This window comes from Mus caroli, chromosome 9 (genome assembly GCF_900094665.2).
Source record: "Mus caroli chromosome 9, CAROLI_EIJ_v1.1, whole genome shotgun sequence".
Lineage (NCBI taxonomy): Eukaryota > Metazoa > Chordata > Mammalia > Rodentia > Muridae > Mus > Mus caroli.
Window position 1 is genome coordinate 110,682,900 of NC_034578.1, and position 19,430 is coordinate 110,702,329.

A 19,430-nucleotide genomic window follows, 5' to 3' on the forward strand; every position below is an offset into this window, starting at 1 on the left:
TAGAAACAAGGCCTCGAATGTGTCATACTTCCCAAGGAGGATCCTGAGATTGTGGTTGTGTTCAGGGACACAACTTTGATAGTGTCCATTAAACTGAGGCGGCAGAAGAGATGTAAGAAGCAGGTGCTACACGTGCTCTGAGAGCCAAAGGGCAGTTTGTTGTGAGAGTTCCCTCTGACAGCAGGAGCCTAGAGGACAGACCAAAAAAGCCCAGCAAAGATGGCTGGAAAATCTGTACACAAGAATCCTATTGCAAGATGAACACAGGCCAGTATACCAGAGGAAAGACATATTCTGAGAGAAAGCCAGCATTTGGGGCCATTTTCCTGGGAAATTGGAAGAGGCCAAAGAGATGTTCATACCTTTACAGGATGAGAAAAACTGTGTATACTCACGTATCTGGCTGAAGTCTTTGCACAACTTCACCGTGGGAGCAATGACAGCAGGCCAGAATTGTATATTTAGTCCTTAAACTGGGTTCAGGTGATTCTGCCTTGGGAAATTCCCCTACTTCTCCAGCAGATAAACAATCTCCTGCGAAGTAAAAACAGAGCCCCGGCCTACACTTACCCATGCAGCTTCTTTTTTTTTTTTTTTTTGGTCCTGGAACTCACTCTGTAGACCAAGCTGGCCTCAAATTCAGAAATCCGCCTGCCTCTGCCTCCTGAGTGCTGGGATTAAAGGTGTGCGCCACCACACCCTGTTCTTAATAGAATGCTTGTACCACCAAAGCCCCAATTTTACATAGATAACAACCAACAAGAGAAAGCCCATGCAACAGAACAGACTCTCTAGGTACTGGAGGTAGGAGACACAACTTAAGAACATGCTCACTTTTAAACAGATCTATGGATTTTGTCATATCATGGCTGACAAGACTGTTGAGCAGATAAAGTGTGTGCTGCCCGCCAAGCTTGAATTTGAGACCCAGCACACACATAGTACTGATTCAAGTTGTCGTGTGACCTGTACGTCAAAGTCCAAGTCATTAAATGCAAATATTTAAAAAGTTCTAAGTCTTTTAACTATGGGTTTCTATTTATTTAAAAAAAAAAAAAGTTAAAGACTTAGTTTAAGAGAACCAGGGCAATACCAATCAGCTCAAAGCAAACCCCAAATCAACTATAAATAGCTCAGTGTCTGACACTTGGGACTTACTCATCTTCTGGGCTCCAAAGGGCTTGGGCAGCCTCTCTCGCATCTCTGGTTTTGTTGTCAGCAGCACTTGCAGGTTATCTTATATGCTTAGGCTGTCTGTACTCAACACCAGCTACTGTCCATGTTGGTCACCCTATGAGCTTGGCATTTCCAATCTGCTAGAGTCCCCATTGCAACTGAGGCTGCACCTTTAATGGTCTCCTGGCTTCTCTTTGGAGACTCTTAACTATGCTGCATGGTGCTAAGCTTTGGCTTGGCTTTTCTCCACGGTCTCCCACTGCAATTGAGGTTGCAACATCTCCAATGGCCTCTCCTAGCCCTAACTCTCAGCCACTATGACCCTCTCATGCCTTCAATACCTGTGCCATATGGGAGACCCTTTACACATCACCAAGTTTGGCTACTGGGATGAGATGGAGCCTTGGCCCACTCTGGAACTCAGCTGTGTACTAACCCTGAAAAAATAGTTCCCACAAGATTTTACCTCATTGATGCTGGTCTTTTATGAATCAGAGATGATTCTTCAGCCCAAGCTGACCAGAAACAACAGATTCTCTTTTTAAAAACATATTTATTTAATGTGAGTACACTGTTGCTCTTCAGAGACTCCAGAAGAGGACATCAGATCCTGTTACAGATGGTTGTGAGCCACCATGTGGTTGCTGGGAATTGAACTCATGACCTCTGGAAGAGCAATCTGTGCTCTTGCTGAGCCATCTCTCCAGCCCCAACAACAGATTCTTAATTCAAATATACCACATGCACAGCCCTGATCGTTTTTTGCTTCCCTTGAAACTTACAATCCAGGCTTCTATAGTCTGGATTTCTCTTAACACTCTCAATCTTCAAAAACTCCCACGAAAGCGCAAAGCTTTCAACACTCAATGGCTTTTCCAGCCCAAAGTTTCAAACTCGTCCACAATCTTCCCTCCACAGCTGTGCCACAGCAATGGCCCACTGTCTGTTTTATCACAGCAACAGACAAAAAGAAAGGGCTCATTCTATCTTCCAGGTTAGAATTCATCATTGAGGGAAGACAGGCCAGGAACCAGGCAAGAATGAAGCAGAAGCTAGAACAGTTTTGTTTACTGGATTCTTCCTTCTACAACCCAGGACCACTTTTCTGGGTGGCACTGCCTACAGCGGGTTGGACCCTCCTCCATCAATCGGTAATGACCCACAGGCATGTTCCCATGACACTGTGATAAAGACATTTTCTCAGTGGACATTCCTCTTCCCAGGTGACTGTTTGTGACAGGTTGACAAAAACCACACAGACAAACATAAAATCAAACATTTATACCATCATGGTGGTACATGCTTGTAATCCACCACTCAGAAGCCCTATTCGGGCCATGAGTTCAAGGCAACCCAGACTAGAGTAAGACCCTCTGCCAAATACAAATCTCAAAATGTTTCTGATTAATTTGCTTCGTTTGATCAAAGGTATCTGCAGAGATTATACTCCATGGCAAGTATCAGTGGCTTTTCCAGTGAGAGAGAAGCCAGACAACAAAGTACAAACCAATTACAAAGAAAACAACAAAACCATCACTGTTGCCAAGCGACAGGGCCAACTGTATGAACCCCTGAATGGCAGAATGCTGATAACAAGGTCAAATAAAACCTCATGGTGTAAGAACACATGCTTTTATTGTCTAATAAGGAGAAATTAAATATTTATGACATATTTACCAAAAATCACACACTAGGACACTGGCTAATAGAAGCCATGAAAATACAAAAGGCTTTAAAAAACAGAAGTCAAGCAAACCTTTTTCTGAGGCAGAAAGGTCTCATGCAGCTCAGGATTGGCCTTGAACTCACTAGGAAGCTGAAGGTGAACTTACCTCCTGCATCAAGCTCCCAAGTGCTGGGGTTACAACATGTTAGCCATCATGGTTAAAATATAAGGCTTAAATATACATACACATCTATACTTCTGTGAATGGGTCTACGTGTTTGTATACATGTCTGAGTACCCAGAGAGGCCAGAAGAGGGCGTCGGATTCCCCGGAACTGCAGTCATGAGTAGTTGTCAGCTGCCCAGTATGGGTGCTAAGAACCAAGAGCAGGTCTCTTGCAAGAGCAGCAGGCACTCCTCTGAGCTACCACCACAGCCCCTAAAAGAGAAACTTTAGGCATATATGTCACAACAGTTGCCACCAACAAACATGCATTTCACAGTGTCCGCAACAAGGGAATCCTGGATGGAAGGCAAAGGAGAAAAGGCGGGGCCAAATTTCCTAGAACCAGGCACAGGACAGGCATGGTCTTTGTGGTTTTACAAAAAGGATTTTTTCTTAAAAAAAAAAAATTTTTTTTTAGCACTACATATTTATTGTGTATGTGTTTCAGGGTGGGGTGGGCATGTGTGTTGATCAGAAGACAAACGAAGGGGGTCTGCTCTCTCCTTCATTATGTGCACCCCAGGGATTGAACTCAGGTTTCAGCCAGCAGGTACCTTTGCCCACCAAGTCAGCTCATCAGCCTATAAAAAGATTTTTTTTTTAAAACAAGGTACAGAGAACCATATACATACAAAAGACTGCAAAAGATTAATCATCCCCAACAGCCTGCAACATGAACATTGGTGACCTCTTAGATGAGGTATGTAATTTCCAAATGGCCTCCACCTTGTTGGTGAGCCAAGGCAGGCAAAGTAAATGCAAGGAACCATCTGCTCTCACTGTGCTGGGTGCAGCAGCTCGTCATCTCCACATGGGAGGCCAAGCAAGAGGAGCATGGCCGGCCAAGCACTCTAGGAGGGCCGGGGCTCAGGGGTAGGGGAGAGGGTAAGTGAAAGGCTGCAGGGCACGGAAGCAATGGACACGACTCCAACCGTGGGCGAAGAGTGAGAGAAGTGCTCATGGGAAGTAAGCAGCAGGAGGTGGAACTGTCTTCTTGGCATTATTTGCAAATGTCCGTCAGCCAACCACCACCACAATGGATGTGTGTGTATGAGCAAGCAGTGGAGAGACAAGTATTACATATTGATGAAAATCAACCTTCCATTGGGTCCAACAATCAGGATGCGTTTACAAATGCAGGAAAGCTGACTAGGCAACGCCTATCTAGATGCTCCATGATTCCACTTCCATAGCCCAAAGAGTAGGTACACTTACCGACGCTTAGAGGAAAATACGGAGGTAGGAAGGGCAGGATTCAGTGCTGGCAGTGGCTGGGAGGACACAGGAGCAGCTTCAAGAATGCTGCCTGCCTCTCCTGGGGTGATGCTGGCTGGGGATATAAATCCTCCACCTCTTTAATTAAACACAACACTTCATTAGCTTGTTTTCTTAAGAAGGTCTTCCCACTGCACTGCTGAGATGCTTGGCTGCCTATTTCCCCATCTCAGCAGGGTTAAGGCTAGCAAGACAAACATCGGACAAAAAACCCATGAGAAGCACCAGCCAGATGAAACTGGCAGATCAGTTGTCTAACGGGGTATGTACACTCAGCAGTACGACCCAGTGTCCGTGCTGGGGAGCGGGAGCAGAGGGCACGCCAGCTGCTTCTTCAGGCACATCCTACCTTAGATTTGAGCTCTCTCTGAACCTGAAGCTCAATAATTCAGTTACAATGGTTGGCCAGTGAGCTTGAGTCTCTTCCCTGCCTTTAGCACACAGGTCACAGCTTGGTGGTATTGTAACTAGGGTGCTGGGGGGGTCAAGCTAAGGTCCAATGATCAGCACTTTACCGACTGAGTCATCTCCCCAGCCCCGATCTATATATGGACTTCAGAGCAATTTTTGGCTAGTATGTAGTATATGCCAGGTTGAGTGTCCAACCAGTGAGCAACAATGCCAAAGCTCTATCAATTTTCCAACAGGAAGCAACAGCTCCAGATCCTAGGGTCTGAAGGTCACTTGACTAGCAACACTGTAGAACAGCTGACAGTTTCACGGTCTAGTCTTTGGCTTCCTGCTCATCACTCAGGCACTCCAAATGCCACACTGTAAACTAAGGGTAGCACTGTCAGTTTGGAAGCTCAAGCCTGCCTAATTTATATTACACCCACTGCCATTTGCCATGTAACCTCCCTGTGAGACTTAGGGCTAATGATCACACGTGAAATGAATTTAGGTTCAAAACAAGCTCGTAAGCTCGGCAGCTGACACTTGGGTGTGGTGAAACCGCCACCTTGTCACTTCTCCACACCAGCACTGTGAGATCCAAACCCTCATACTGTGTGCTTCACTGACCCCAAGCCTTCGACCAAACTTGCTCCCTAAACCCGAGGAAGGTGCGGGAATGGTGTGAAAACGGCACTCAACGCTGGACTGTGCAGTCTCCAAGCGCGCGGAAAGTCACAGTGAGGTGTGTTTACTCTGAGTAAAAAGGTGGACTTTAAAACTGCGTTATGAACACCCTTACTTCCCACACACTGGCTACAACCTCTCTAAGGTGAGAGGAGGGGAGTATGGGGTCAGAGCTCTGCACTTCTTTCAAATACAAGGTCTGCAAAAGACAAGGCGGGACACAAATTGGAATTAGCTTTATTTCCTGTGGTCATAACTTCTCCGCATTGAATTGTAAAGCAACATAAGATAAAATCCCCCAAATGACAAGGTATCAGAAATCCAGATTTAGTTACACTTTTTTTTTTAATTGGTCTGTAAAAGAACCATCATCTGGATCAAGAATGAATTCTATAAATCAGAGAGTATCTACACCGTGGAAAAGGAGTCAGCAGTAACATTCTCTCTCACGGAGCACTGTAAATGACGGACGGGTTCTTCATAAAAGGGACACACTGCTCTCAACTTTCCCACTGAAGCAGTGGGGTGCTGTGTAAAAAGCTCCCTGTGGCAGGAAGCCTCTCTCACTTTACTAGACAACTGGATAAAGGCTTCAAGTCTGTATAAAGTTGCCTATGAGCTGGAAAATGAACAGGCTCAATCTCCATTTATATTCTAGTGCATCTTTTGACAATTGTCACATTTGTAATAAAAGTAAGAAACGCCTAGAGAGCACTAGAGAGTGTTTCATCAAATGCTTAAGGTATCAAAAACATGAAGCGGTCAACAGAAATCATCGTGATGAACAAAACTGGTATAAAATGAGGAAAATCCAGGCAAAGTTTACAAATCCTTTGTCACTGTGTAGAGTCACAGAAATGAACTCTGCATGCCTGTCCACCGTAAGGGCTTTCCCTTAATCTTCTGCATGGGAACATGGAGCCGACCTCAGTACTGAGGTAAGAGCCATCCTGGCCAGCAGCGTTCTGTGTGCGCTTGCCATGATTCCCAAAGGAGAGAAATTTAGCCCTTGAATGAAGAATGCATGGAATCTGCTCTGTGAGTACCTGGTGAAGACGCCTGCTAACCGCAGTGCATCCGGATGCCTGAACACAAACATCTAGTCAGCTAACTACGCGGAGGGAGGCCCACCGTCAGCAGCGGCTGCTTACAGCGGCAGTGAGCGACAAAGTGGACATTTGATGAAACATTCTTCACACCGGAGAAACAGGAAAATAAATAGAATTCCCAGACGTAGACTCTCCTTTAGCACGTCTCTCTCAGACCTGGGCTAGTTTGTTTACTGGTCAAGAAGCTCTCATCACATCTGCATTTCTGTCTTACATATTGCTATTTGGGTAGTTCAAATAAAATGTAGGTCTTGTAAAAGAAAAAAAAGTTGACAGGTACGCATGTGCCAGGGACCAAATTAGAGGGTTCTTTGGTGCAATTAGTCCAAATTCTCAGATTTGAAGGGTAATATGTACCAATAATTAAAAAAAAAAAATCTTCTGCTAGCTGCTCACAGCAGGGCTCTGTCTTGCTTCACGTCACACATCAGAAACAGCTGTTCTCAATAAACCAATTTAATTTTCAATGAGGCATTGCCAGAACATTTTGTACATTGACTTGGCCCAGCGATGATCTGTACCCTTGGTGCTGTGAAACAGGACATGAGCAGAAGGCAAAGACCGGTTCTCTCAAGGACTGCTGCAAGTCAGGCCAGAACAGTGCATTTAAACAGTCTTCTTAGAGGTCTTCTTGCCTTTCTTAAAAACTAGCTTATTTTTAACGTAGCCACGCTTCCTTTTAGTAGTCTAGAAAGAGAGAAGAATACATGGAATTAGTTCAGGTCTCATACACACAGAAGCACCTAGACACACCCAGCTTTTGTTATGAAGACCGTCACTGTCATTCAAAGTTAGTCTTGGGACGTGACAGTGCACTGCTGTCCTATAAGAAAACTTGGATGAGTAGCTTTAGAGGACCGACAGCATCCCTCCCGTCTCCCTCAAGCACTACATGCTTAGTGGGAACAACAGCAGAGTCCAGGTCCAGTCTAAGGAATTGGAAAGGTGATGCCACTGCTGGCTAAGCAGCCACGGGAACTGGCTGTGTCAGGACTCCTGTAGCCCTGTATCTTCCTCACACAATTCGTCATGTTCTTCATGAGCAGTTGTTAGCATTTCCCATAGCAGCCTACTCACCCACTAACCCACTGAACCCAGGAGATGACTTCAGCAGGCACCCACCTTCTTTGACAAATACTTCTGTTTGGGGACGATGTTGGTGACTCGAGGTTTGTGACCTAGTGTCTCCCTGTTGTCAGGTGCTTTCACTTTATATATCCTGACAAGCCAGTGCTCTGATGTAAAAGCTTCCTCCAAATGCTTGAATTTAATGTCTTTATTTCCAATCTCAGCATTACGTGTTCGGTCAAAACCTGGGGGTGTACGAAAATCTAGCTGCGAAAGAAACATCAAAACCTAATGTCAGCCTTTTGGAAAACATTCAGTATTGCAAAGTAGCAACTACTGTCAAAGGACAATAACCTTTTTATCTACGAAACAGAACGGAAGAAGCATCATAACAGGTCTCAATGCCCAGATAGAAGAATTCATGAAGACAACTAGACCCATCAGAGTATATATGTCAGAGTCCTTACAAATAGATATGCATTGTAAGTCTAAGTCCTGGACATGGAGAAGGATGGAGGAGGATGGAGGAGAGTGGAGGAGGATGGAAGAGGATGGAGGAGGGTGGAGGAGGGTGGAGGAGAGTGGAGGAGGATGGAGGAGGGTGGAGGAGGATGGAGGAAGGTGGAGGATGGAGGAGGCGCTTCCTTTCACCTCAGGGCCTCACAATGACTATCTGCTCCGTTATGCCATGTGGTCTTCATTCAACTCTCATGCACTGGACTGACTTAATGTAAACACTCCCATCTCTTTAAATAAAACGCCCCTGACAACAATGTTCTGGTGTCTAAGGGGAGGTAGGCCAGCTGAGTATGGGAAGACGTAGGAGAAACAAACAGCCAGTGGACGCATTTAAGTAGATCAAGTCTACGCAGACATAACCTAAACTTTAAGACAAATGAAAACCATCTCTTTTTCCAAGCAGTGTAAAGCCAGTCTATAAACAATAGAGAAGTGTTTTGTTTGCCTATACAACAGAAAAATTACATTACCTGCCTTAACATGCATGCTTCCTAAGGCATGAGACCAATAGGCCTTAAATTGTTCATAAAACTTGAGGGGAAAAAAGAACCCTCCATGCAGAGAACTCATCATTTCTACGGATTATTTTCTAGAGTAACTAGTATAACCAGGTATGTTTTCCTAACCCGAGTTTGAATCCCAAGCAAGTGTCCTTTAAAAGAAGCCAAAATAAAACTTTACATAACTGTGGGCATGGTGTTTTGCCTTTAAAGCTACCTACAGTGATGCTAGGTGAACAGAGAAGCAGACACCCACCTATGCCCACCTCCCCTAGGGCAACACAGAAAGCAGCAACACACACTCTTCAAGGTCATACAGCTACATAACTGTTTTACAAGCAGAGAAAACCTGTTTCACAGTTTGAAGTTCAGACAGAGCATTTCAGGTTAAGAGTAAACAAATAATTCCTTTAATTTATAAGGTGCCAAGCTCACTAGCAAGTAACATAGACTGTTTTTACTGACAGCTTGGAATGAAACTATCAACGTGGTACTCCAGGCTATAGACTGACTAGCAATAGAGGAGACACTGTTTGCCTCCAGCCCCCAGGACTTCCTTAGGTTGGGATGGATGCCTGCAACAAAAGACAGAATACCACCAGCAAACCAAGCTCGTCAATACATGCAACATAGGACAGGGAAATCACTGAGAAGTGACTTAGAATCCCATCTCACAGAACACGCTCAACCAATAATAGTAAGGTGGTGGAGAGACAAGGAAAGAAGGCTGAGGGCTCTCTCTGCATAGCAGAAGTGATGGGCAGCATGTGTGGGGACAAGCTGGGGGAGTGTGGACGGCCTGCTTGCAGACTGCTTTGGTGTCCTCTCTGGACAGATGTGTCTACTGTTATCTTCAGTAAGAGATCATTTAATTTGTGCCTTTCAGCAGGAGTGAGGCCAGATGAAGAATATCCTTCTGTTTGCTATATAATTGCTTTTAACACAAACCTAATTTTTTAATATCAGAATTACATGTTTCCATCAAAGTCAAGTCACCAGTCTACCCCACCCTCCATTATTTACAGATAAGAAAAACTCACTGGTCTAATATTTTTTTAACATGTCACAAAAACATTCAGAAATTGAGCTAGGCATGGTGGTGCATGCCTCTAACCCCAGATGACCAGGGGTTTGACATCTAAATATGATGGGTAAGAAGCTTTGCACACATCTCTCCACAGGAGAGCTGAGACACGGTTAGTCCGAGTTTGTAAGAGATGAGTAAGGTCCCCTTCCCATTTGAATGAAAATTATAGACGAACTCAATTGAACCCACCTGCATTTCTCCGAATCTGTAGTACGACATTTTATACATAAGGCAGTTTAACAGGGTAGGAGACCCAGCTTTGTCCACTCGGAACTCTCCCTGCTGGGTGAAATAGTCACCTTCCTGTGGGAAGAAACCACAAGCTCAGTGTCAGTCCACCTTGGCACACCCAAAGCTACAGGCGCTAGCTCTAGAGATAGCATCATGAAATTATACTCTTTTTAATCCCCCAGCCCCAAAATTAATCCTGTCAGATTTACAGCCTCACCGTTAAAAAGAACAAGACCGACTACATGTCAGCTAGAGCTAGCCCCCCATCCTTTCTTGGAGTTTGCTTTCAATTTTCCCTATGAACCCTAAAATCCCCTTTTAGCTGGGGAGGGGAAGGTTCAGTAAACTAAAAGGAATATACAGCAATATTTTTTTAATTCATTTTTATCGGGTTATTTTATAAATTAGCTTTTCTATGAGACATAGATTGCTACCATTTTAAAAATATAAGTTCAGGTAGTAAAAATGTAAATCTGACACAACATTTCCCTTTTCAGGACTATGTTCTATAGATACTTGTATATGATTCAAATAATGAAGGCACAAAACTATTTACTATGCCAGACACAAATGCTCATCACACAAATGAACGCGAACACACAGTGGACCCTGTAAGGGAGACGATGAGGGCCACAGTGTAACAGATGCCTGGTCTATGCAAGTCACCAGTGTAGACACACACACAACACAGCATTAGGCACGAACAGGGACCTCCTGTAACTGCTAAAGCAGTGTGGTGCACTGTGTGCTGTGAGGTGTGCACACCGTGGCACAGGGCCACCTCACACCCTCCCTCCCTCCCTTCCTTCCGATGGTGGCCTCAATCTGCTCTTGGCAGTAAGTACATGATAAGCAGGAAGGAGTGTACTCGCTTGCTCTCTTCTTGTGAGGGGTAAACCAAGTCTTTTCAGACTTTGTAAGGACTGAATGCTTGTTATGCCCAGCTCAGGGGGAGGTCACAGCATTCTCACCTAAGCAGGACATCTGGGCCTGCACTTCACCCTTGTTTGTTTCTCTCTCCTCTCAACTTTTGTGCCTTCCTCACATGAGCACAATTCTACCTACCTGTCCTCAGGAGATGGGAAACATGAAATTAACTAGAAAGCAGTTTTCTATGAGGACAAATAGAGACGTGGGTATACCCAAAAAGGGCTGGAGAGGAGGGGCCAAGGGTGTTGGAAGGAGAAACAGTCCAAGACACAATTTTAAAAACACACATCAGATAAGCCAAGGGAAGAAATCCTAGGCAAGTTTCAGGGACAGAACAGCCGAGCCTGGCAGTGATACAAAGCTGGCCAAGAGAGCAGCAAGGGAGGCTAGGCTTGCACTGAGGCAAGAGTTTGGACTTTTTGCCAGTGCTTTACCAAGAGATAGAGCATACTAAGGCTTTACCTATATTACTACAAATATTCTAACGCCTCTACACGTCATCACCTATATTCAACGGTGATAAGCTTATGTCTTGCCTTGGGCACCATACTAATTCTAGATCCTAGAAAAAGACCCAATGCTCAAAGCATTTACATTGACTGGCATAACTTGCCTGGAGCACCTAGCTGACAGTTTCAGTTTTAACTCATATCTGTTTGGTTTCAAGGCTCCATTATCTGTTGAAGGCTTTCAAAGCAAAAAATGACACGATCAATGAATGTCATATATTACATGGAAGGCGGCACAGGACCAAAGCAAAGACAGTCATTTCTAGACTGTTGGTCTCTTTCATATTTATAAACATTAAGATTAGTAGTGGAGCAGAATGGGAACGCAAATGAAGGGCTGAAGCAAGAGACGAGAAGAAAAGCCAGAAGTCCTGACAAGGGCAGGATGGAATCACAATCACGAGGATGTGTTCCGAGACAAGCGTTCTATAAGGCACCATCTTCACTTGGGAACATCAGAGTGCAAAAACAGCAATCTGGACCGCACTACCTCCTATGTAAGCATGTTGTTTAGGGTAATGCTTTCACAGACAAGCTGCTACCAAAGCTGGTCCATGGCACACGAGGCTTCCAAATCTGAGAAGTGCAGTTAGTGTTTTTAATGACTGGATAACTAAGGCAGTAGAGCAGGACGGGAGGAGGAAAAGAGCGCAGCCTCTGGGTGTGCTGCCAATGCACACCTCTACCCCATCCTCAGGAGGCCCAGGCCAGCCAGGGCCCCAGTGAGGAACGTAAGGGAAAGAAGGTAAACGAGCAACTGTGAGAGCCCGTGGCGCCCGTGGACTGTGTGCTGCTTACCCGGATGTCTTTGGGATGCTCCCCTTCAGCTATCCTAACCATCCAGAGGAACTTGTTGATATCATCCCCGGAATAGCCAATCACTCCTCCGAAAATAACCAACACATAATCGACATCAAGGGACCTCATGATTTTATAGGCGGCCGTTTCATTGGAAGACATAGCTTTTCCGACCTGTAGGATAAAGTTTAAGTTTTTTTAAACTGTAAGATGAAATTAAGTTTGATTTATATTAATTTTGAGTAGAAATAATTTTCTATGAATGTAATGAACTTAGAGGAATTCACTACCATCTTAACTGCAATAACCATTTCATGGCAGAAGTGTCAAAGTCTGAATATATGTTTTAATAATTAAGTTCTAGGGAATTAATATTTTACATGAAAATAGGCAAGCATTTAGAGACAGTTTTCTCCCAACCTCAGGCTGAGCCTGGCCCGTGAGTTCACAGACGTGAGACTCATCTACAGTGCTCATGAAAGCTGCTGAATTTATTTATTAAGACCCATTTATGTACTCAGACATTAAAGTACAGAAGGGATTCATTTACGGAGACTCACTGTTTAATAAAGTGAATATATTATTTGCACACCCATATAATTTGCACAATGTAAAATACTTATTTTCATATTTCTAAGAATTTTCTTAAATTTGCAATGAAAAAACTATGTATCAAGCATTTTTAAGTTTTAGATTTTTGCCTAGCCTGCAATTCTGTACGTATAATACCACTCGTAAAACAAGAATACACAGGCAGGCAAGAAGTCTAACCCGGATCTTTTCTGTTTAATTACAAGTGAATTCTGAGTGCTAAGTAGGACGAGCCACTTTACTCTTTAAAAAACAAACAGCAATGCCGAGCACTCACCAGTGCGATGTGGCTGTTGTTCCAGGTGTTGTTATCCACCAGAGTGGTCCTGTTAGCCATGCCAGCAATCTGATAGCCGTAGTCCCACCACGACATGACCCGGGCGTGTTCATCCGTGTTTTGTCTCAGCCAAAAGTACGCTTCTCTAAAGTCATCTAATATATTCCTGGTACTGAAAAACAAAAACAGCTCAGTTTTATTTTAAATGAGGTCTATAAGTGTGAAGGAGATAGCTTAAATTTTTGAGGCGTTTAATCCGTAAAAATTTTCATTTCAAAGATGGTAGTCAAAAGCTCTACCTACGAGGAGGAAAAAAGAAAAAAAAAACAAAAAAACGGAGCTTTGTCTGCACTAGTGTTTTCAAACTAATGTGAAAAAAAAATCACTTGTAAAATATAATATTCTAATGAACTAACTCTGGGAAACAGTCTGGTGTTCTGCTAAGATGTGGCGCTGTCCCTGCAACCATCAGGGTCCATTAAACACACAACTAGCTGGGTTCTACCCTCAGGTCTCTCAAGTAAGCCTTAGGTTGGGCTCTGTAATTTGCATTTCTACCAAATTTCACACTAATTATGATGCAGTGTCCAGTAAGTATACACAATTATATTTGCAGAAAGATTTGAGAAAAGCACAAACTAGTTCTTGCCACCCATCCTAAAGGATGGGGCAAGGCCACACCAAAAGACAAAGTGAGTAGACCTACGGGTGGGCTGCATCTCTACACCACCTTAAGGAGGAGAATCCAGATCAGAGTCTCACAAACATTCTTTCTGGTTAGGTTAAAGGAAAGTATAAAGCCCTCTCATAGCCAAGTCACCCCCTTACCCATCATGATTGTAGGAGGCGAGGACCACACTTGGACTGGAGTAGGCGTTGCTTGTGACCCACGTGCAGTGGACAGCGAACATCATCAGGAGCATGAGCATCAGCATGGTCACAATGCTTTTGATGTTGGGGCCCAAGCCCTCTTCAGGTTTCTCTTGCTCTGTCACATGCTTCCTCACTTTACCTGCCTGAAGATGCAGAGCAAGCAGTTAGAAGCCCTTGTACTTGGTTCATTAGCAGTCAAGGGGAAAAGTGGGATAATATTAACCTATTAAATAATCCCATGGGTCAGAGAAGGATGTAATCTCCTACGGGTAATGGGGAGATTTGCTCTTGTTTTCTAATTCAAAGTAAACTTTAAAGTAACTTTGATTCACTCAATGTGAACCAGAAAATACACAACTCCAGGACCTGATCTTAGAGCAAACTATCTCTGACAGAAGGCAGCTTTTAATTAAATATAAAAGAGTTAACCATGGGGCTCCAAAATCCAGTATGTATATATTTAAAATTAATTGCACTCTTGAAATGGCTGTGCCCACCTAAAACACAGATTAGGAAATTACTAGGAGAGAAACTCTACAGATTTAGCCAAATCTCTACCTCCTCCTACCCTTACACACACACACACACACACACACACACACACACACACACTCCCCTACCTACCTCTGTTGGAAACTGAATAGCCATAAACTCTAAGTTGTAAGGATGATTAAAGAAAAAAAAAAAAACAAAACCAAAATATAATAATAGGTATGTGCTTTTAACACAAATCTTTATGAATCATATTGATTTCAGAGTAAGAAAAGTAAGAATTCCAGCCAATTCTTACATTACAGCATTTCCCTGCTGCTTAGTATTGATGAGCTTAGCCAGTATTAAAAGAGGGAAGTCTAACAGGTTATTTAAGACAAGTGCACTAATTCCTAAGTCTTTCCTATAATTGTGTCCAACACAGGCTTTGTCCTGTTATGCAGGTTAAATTCCTCATTGTGTTAACAAACAGGTGTTTAACCAAATACTACTTTTGAATACTAAGTTACCATCTCATACACAGAGTAGAACCACACAAGGTCGCAGCAAACGCAGACTAAGGACAAGCGCAAGCACTGGTGCACATCGGTAAATCTGATGAGCCGCACTCTCGGAAAATGAAAGGTGCTAAGTACTAAGGTAACAACTGGCATAAAAGAGATTAACAATCCCTGTTCCTATTTCATTCTGTTTACTCTGAGCTCAAAGAGCAACTAGGGGTTCAGCTTTGAAGGAAGCAATGGAGAGAAACTGCAGAAGGCCCAGCTCAGGAGGAAGCAATGGAGAGAAACTGCAGAAGGCCCAGCTCCAGGTACTCTTCTACATCTGGGGACTCTTGTGGTGCTGGGAAGACGGAGACAGCACAGCCCTCACCTTGTCATACAAGTTTCCTGGGTTTCTTTTGTCATCCTCATCACTGCTGTCCTCCACAGGTGGGTTTTCCCTTTTCATGTCATCCCCCAAATAGTGCTCAAAAACATTGGAGAAGGCGATGGCCGACAGCATGCAGACGACCGGGGTCAGAGTCAGCATCAGCCGCACCATCACTCCAGCAAAGTAGACAGCACTGATTGCATACAGAGCGACTGCAAAGACAGGTTCTCTTTCAACACCGATGGAAAAATGTCTCAGGAAACCACATGTTCATCACCACAGCACAGACTACATCTGAAAGTATGCATCTCACAAAGCCACATTTCTAAGTTATTAATATTGACCAAACAGTCCTATTTAAATTATTTAGTCCTGTTGACTAAATAAAAAAAATTAGAGAAATGTACTATCATTCAAATTTAATTATTACAGATATAAAAAAATTATAGCTCCATACATTGTAATATCCATAGCTGACAGGTGACAATGAATGTGTGCATTGATCATTAGGCACTCTAAGTTTACTGAACCAAAACAGCCTCAGAAGGCCAGCACCAATGTCTGGCTTTAAACTTTCTTTAAAGCCAACATGGGTAAGAAGAACACAGTGGACGGACATCTGTCAGGTAGCACTGGAAAGGACAATCAGGCCTGACCAGCCAGCGCTCTAAAGAAGGTACTGACAGCCTCAGACTAAAGGCTATAAGCTTCAGAAAAGCCAATGAGGTATGTGACTCCTATACCATCGGAAGCTGAAACTATTCAAGGAGGTCATGGGTTGGATGTAAAGTTTATATTTAAAAAGTAGTAACTAGAATATACATACACTGAAAAATCCAACTAATTTTTCTTATCTAAGCATCTTTGTAGAACAGGAAAACTGTTCTTGAACACAACACACATAAGGAAAACAAATCTCAATAGAAAAACTGTTTTGAATCAGAGCTCATTAAAAATCTTACCAAATACTCTTTCATCGTTGATATTTTTGATGCAGAACCATAGGCCTGCTGGGAAGGTACATACAAGAATATGTAGATCAAAGAAGAAAGACACCCATGTCGTAGGCTGATGTTCAGACACTGATGCAATAATTGGAATGTGTATTTTTGCATACCTGATATTAAAAAAGTTCATTATTATTACAGTTAAAGGATAAAACAGGAGCTCCTTCCTTTAGATGAACACGCTCTCCTGCATCACTGACATTACTCTGTCCCAACTTTCCTTAGTCAAACTTGTATTTTAACTGATGTAGCTAGTGACACAGTTGTCAAACTAAAGCGAAAGTGTCCCCTTAAAGTGGAGCTATCTAGGGCTCATGAAACTGCTGGCTTTGGTTCTAACCCTTCCTCGGGTAGACAGCTGTCTGTAGTCCAGCTCTATCACCTACATCTACAGCAACAAGTTTCTTCATCTCTTCTTGGTGGCAGAAAGCACTCTGCCCTCTAACTCCTGTGCCCCATCCACTGCCTTCCCAGACAAGGAAGCGGCTGGCATCCGTGTGACAACAGAAGTCACTTGCTCTCTGGGATGCCAAAAAGGTCAAAATTACTCTAAAGCCTAAGTCCAACTGATGCACATCCACTTTGGACTTTAGCTTAGTCAATTCTGTAACTGGTTCTCTCCAGTTCTCTGGATCCACAGGATAAAAGCCAGCAAATGTTTTAGCCAGAGACAGTTTATTCTATGTGATTTCACTTGCACAGGAGGCTTTGGTGTCCTATTGGAAGGACACCTGATCAATAAATGGTGGTTGGACTTTACTGGGTCATCTAGAAAGCAACCAGACAGACAGTGACATCATCGCAGCACTAGGCCATCATTTTAAAGACAAAAGGTTTCACTGAAATAGTTGGTCTAATTCAAAACCCAAGTTTTAAAATGAGTTCCTTTTATATAGCACCCTTAAAAAAATGTACCACGCACCCATAGTGTATTTCAGGTTTTTTAAGCAAAAGCTTAAATTAAGTGATTATACAAAGAGTTCTTCATACCTACTTCATATAAATCTCTAATACAGTACCTTATCGGTATCAAAACTTAAAATGTAAATTTTATATTCATTCCTTTTAAAAAAGTTCCCATCTTTAAATTATACAAATGCTTCTGCTCTGACAAAACAATAAGGAGTTGGCTCTGTAGAACAGGAATATAGAACTTAGGTCTCAAAACAACGGGCATTCACTTCAAACAGCTCAGCCTGGGTATTTAATATTGCTTAAGTAATGACTGAAGTCCTCACAATATAGGAACGCATGGAGAAAGGCTATTTGAATAGGAGGCCAAAGTAGCATATTTCAACTTACCCAGTATCCCATAGTGAATAAAACCTGCCACTCCATGGTGCAATATAACCTTAAAGGAAAAACACAGAGGAAATTATCTGCCTTTTTATTATTTTGTAAATTCTCTCTGTCTCTGTCTCTGTCTGGGAGTGGGGGGTTGAGATAAAGCCCCACCCACCACAGCTTGCCTCAAACTTCCAACAACCCTCCTACCTCAGCCCCTCAAATGCTGGGAATGCAGCTGTATGCTCCCATGCTTAGCCTGGGACTGGAGAGAGAACTCAGTGGCGAAGAGCACTGACTATTCTTCCGGAGGATCTAGGTTTGAATTCCAGCACTCACATGGTAGCTCTCAACTGCCTGTAACTCTAGTTCTAGGGGATCTGATATCCCATTCTGATGTCTGTGAGCACTGAGTACATACACATGTGGGCAGAACATCCACACACATACAAATAAAGAAGACAACATTATTGTTGGTGTGTATTGGGTGCATGCCATGATAGTAACTATTATCACTGTTATCGTTATTAGTGTCTGTCCGCTTTGCAAGCCATGGAGCATATGTAGAGGTCAGAGGAAGATTCTGAGGAGCTGATTCTCCTCTTCCACCTTGACTTGGGTTTCAGGGAGCAGTCAGGTCTCCAGGTGCACAACAAGTATCTTTAGCAGCTGAGCCATTGCACCAACCCAACTTGTCCTTTTAGATTCAAATAATGTTGGTTTTATTTTATAGATGCCAATGTATTTTCAAACGCCTAGGTCTCTGACTCCAGTCACACCTTCATTCATCCTGTGCTGGGTCTGTCCATCAGCTGGGCATATGGAGTACCCCCAGGGAAACTGGACTGCTGTTCAAGACTTGTGAGCTCATGGTTAGGGAGTCATTTAGATCCAAAGCATGGGGAAATGATGTGGCCAACAGTCTCCAAGGAAGGGGAAGAAAGTGCACAACAGAGGGTAAGCAAACACTAGCTTATCACAGATGCTGAGTTTTCAGTAGTTTTGGCTCTTTAACCAGGCAAGAGAAGGATGTTTGTGGATTTACAAGAGCCTGAAAAGCAGTAATATTAAAATAAACTAGTTTTTTCTAAAGTCAGGAATGGCAGCTCATGCTTTTTTAAAATTGCAGTTTGTAATATGTTAATGGAGTTTAGAACTTTTGATAATTATTTGACATTATACAATATTTGATATTAGGATATATGGAGTGTGTGAGAAGAACCTGTGAACGACTATTCGTGAACAGTAATCTAGAGCCACGACTTCCATCTTACAGGTGATGGTACCTACCTGTGTATGTCAGATAGATGACACTAAGGAACACAGCGCCTGCAGCTAGTGAGACACCCAAAAAGAAAAGGGTCTGGAACTCCTGTTTTGTCAACCGGTCTCTCAGATACTGCAAAAAAGCGTAAGCTTGCAGCAGCGCAAAGACACCTGGTTAAAGAGAAGGCTCACGTGAATACCATCACAGCGTTTCCCTAATGTCGTTTCAATACTTTCACTTGCAAAGCTGCAAAACCTCTGTATCCTTCACCCCAGGGACTAGTAATCCCACCTACCAATATTTCCTGTGTCAACTAATGTGCTAACCCACATTTAATGACCTGAAAAATCCTATTGCACATCTTTTCCCAAAGTGATCAGAATCCTTATACATGCACCAGACAAGAAGAGCAGCCAACTGTGCACGCTGACACTACCATGCATCAGCAAAGATTTAAAACATTATACTTCTTCCTGTGCTGGTGTACTGGCTTGTGTTTTGTCAGCTTGACAGAAGCTAGAGTTATCTGAGAAGGGGCAGTACAACTGAGAATGAGATCAGATTGGCTGACGGACAAAAGTGTTCGAGTATCTCC

The 19,430-nt window shown here is 43.2% G+C and overlaps 1 protein-coding gene across 1 annotated transcript in view; it reads right to left on the minus strand.

Annotated features, from left to right (window-relative positions):
- Window positions 1–5,638: 5,638 nt before the first annotated feature.
- The window catches only part of Stt3b (STT3 oligosaccharyltransferase complex catalytic subunit B), a 64,693-nt gene continuing 50,901 nt past the window's right edge, over window positions 5,639–19,430 (minus strand). Inside the window, exons 7-16 of the mRNA XM_021171401.2 lie at window positions 18,859–19,005; window positions 17,587–17,635; window positions 16,240–16,394; window positions 15,278–15,489; window positions 13,868–14,055; window positions 13,040–13,211; window positions 12,172–12,345; window positions 9,893–10,006; window positions 7,652–7,864; window positions 5,639–7,216 (exon numbers count right to left, since the gene is read on the minus strand). Of these exons, the coding sequence (XP_021027060.1) occupies window positions 7,136–7,216; window positions 7,652–7,864; window positions 9,893–10,006; window positions 12,172–12,345; window positions 13,040–13,211; window positions 13,868–14,055; window positions 15,278–15,489; window positions 16,240–16,394; window positions 17,587–17,635; window positions 18,859–19,005 (1,505 nt within the window). The 3' untranslated portion in view covers window positions 5,639–7,135. The remainder of the gene's footprint in view (window positions 7,217–7,651; window positions 7,865–9,892; window positions 10,007–12,171; window positions 12,346–13,039; window positions 13,212–13,867; window positions 14,056–15,277; window positions 15,490–16,239; window positions 16,395–17,586; window positions 17,636–18,858; window positions 19,006–19,430) is intronic.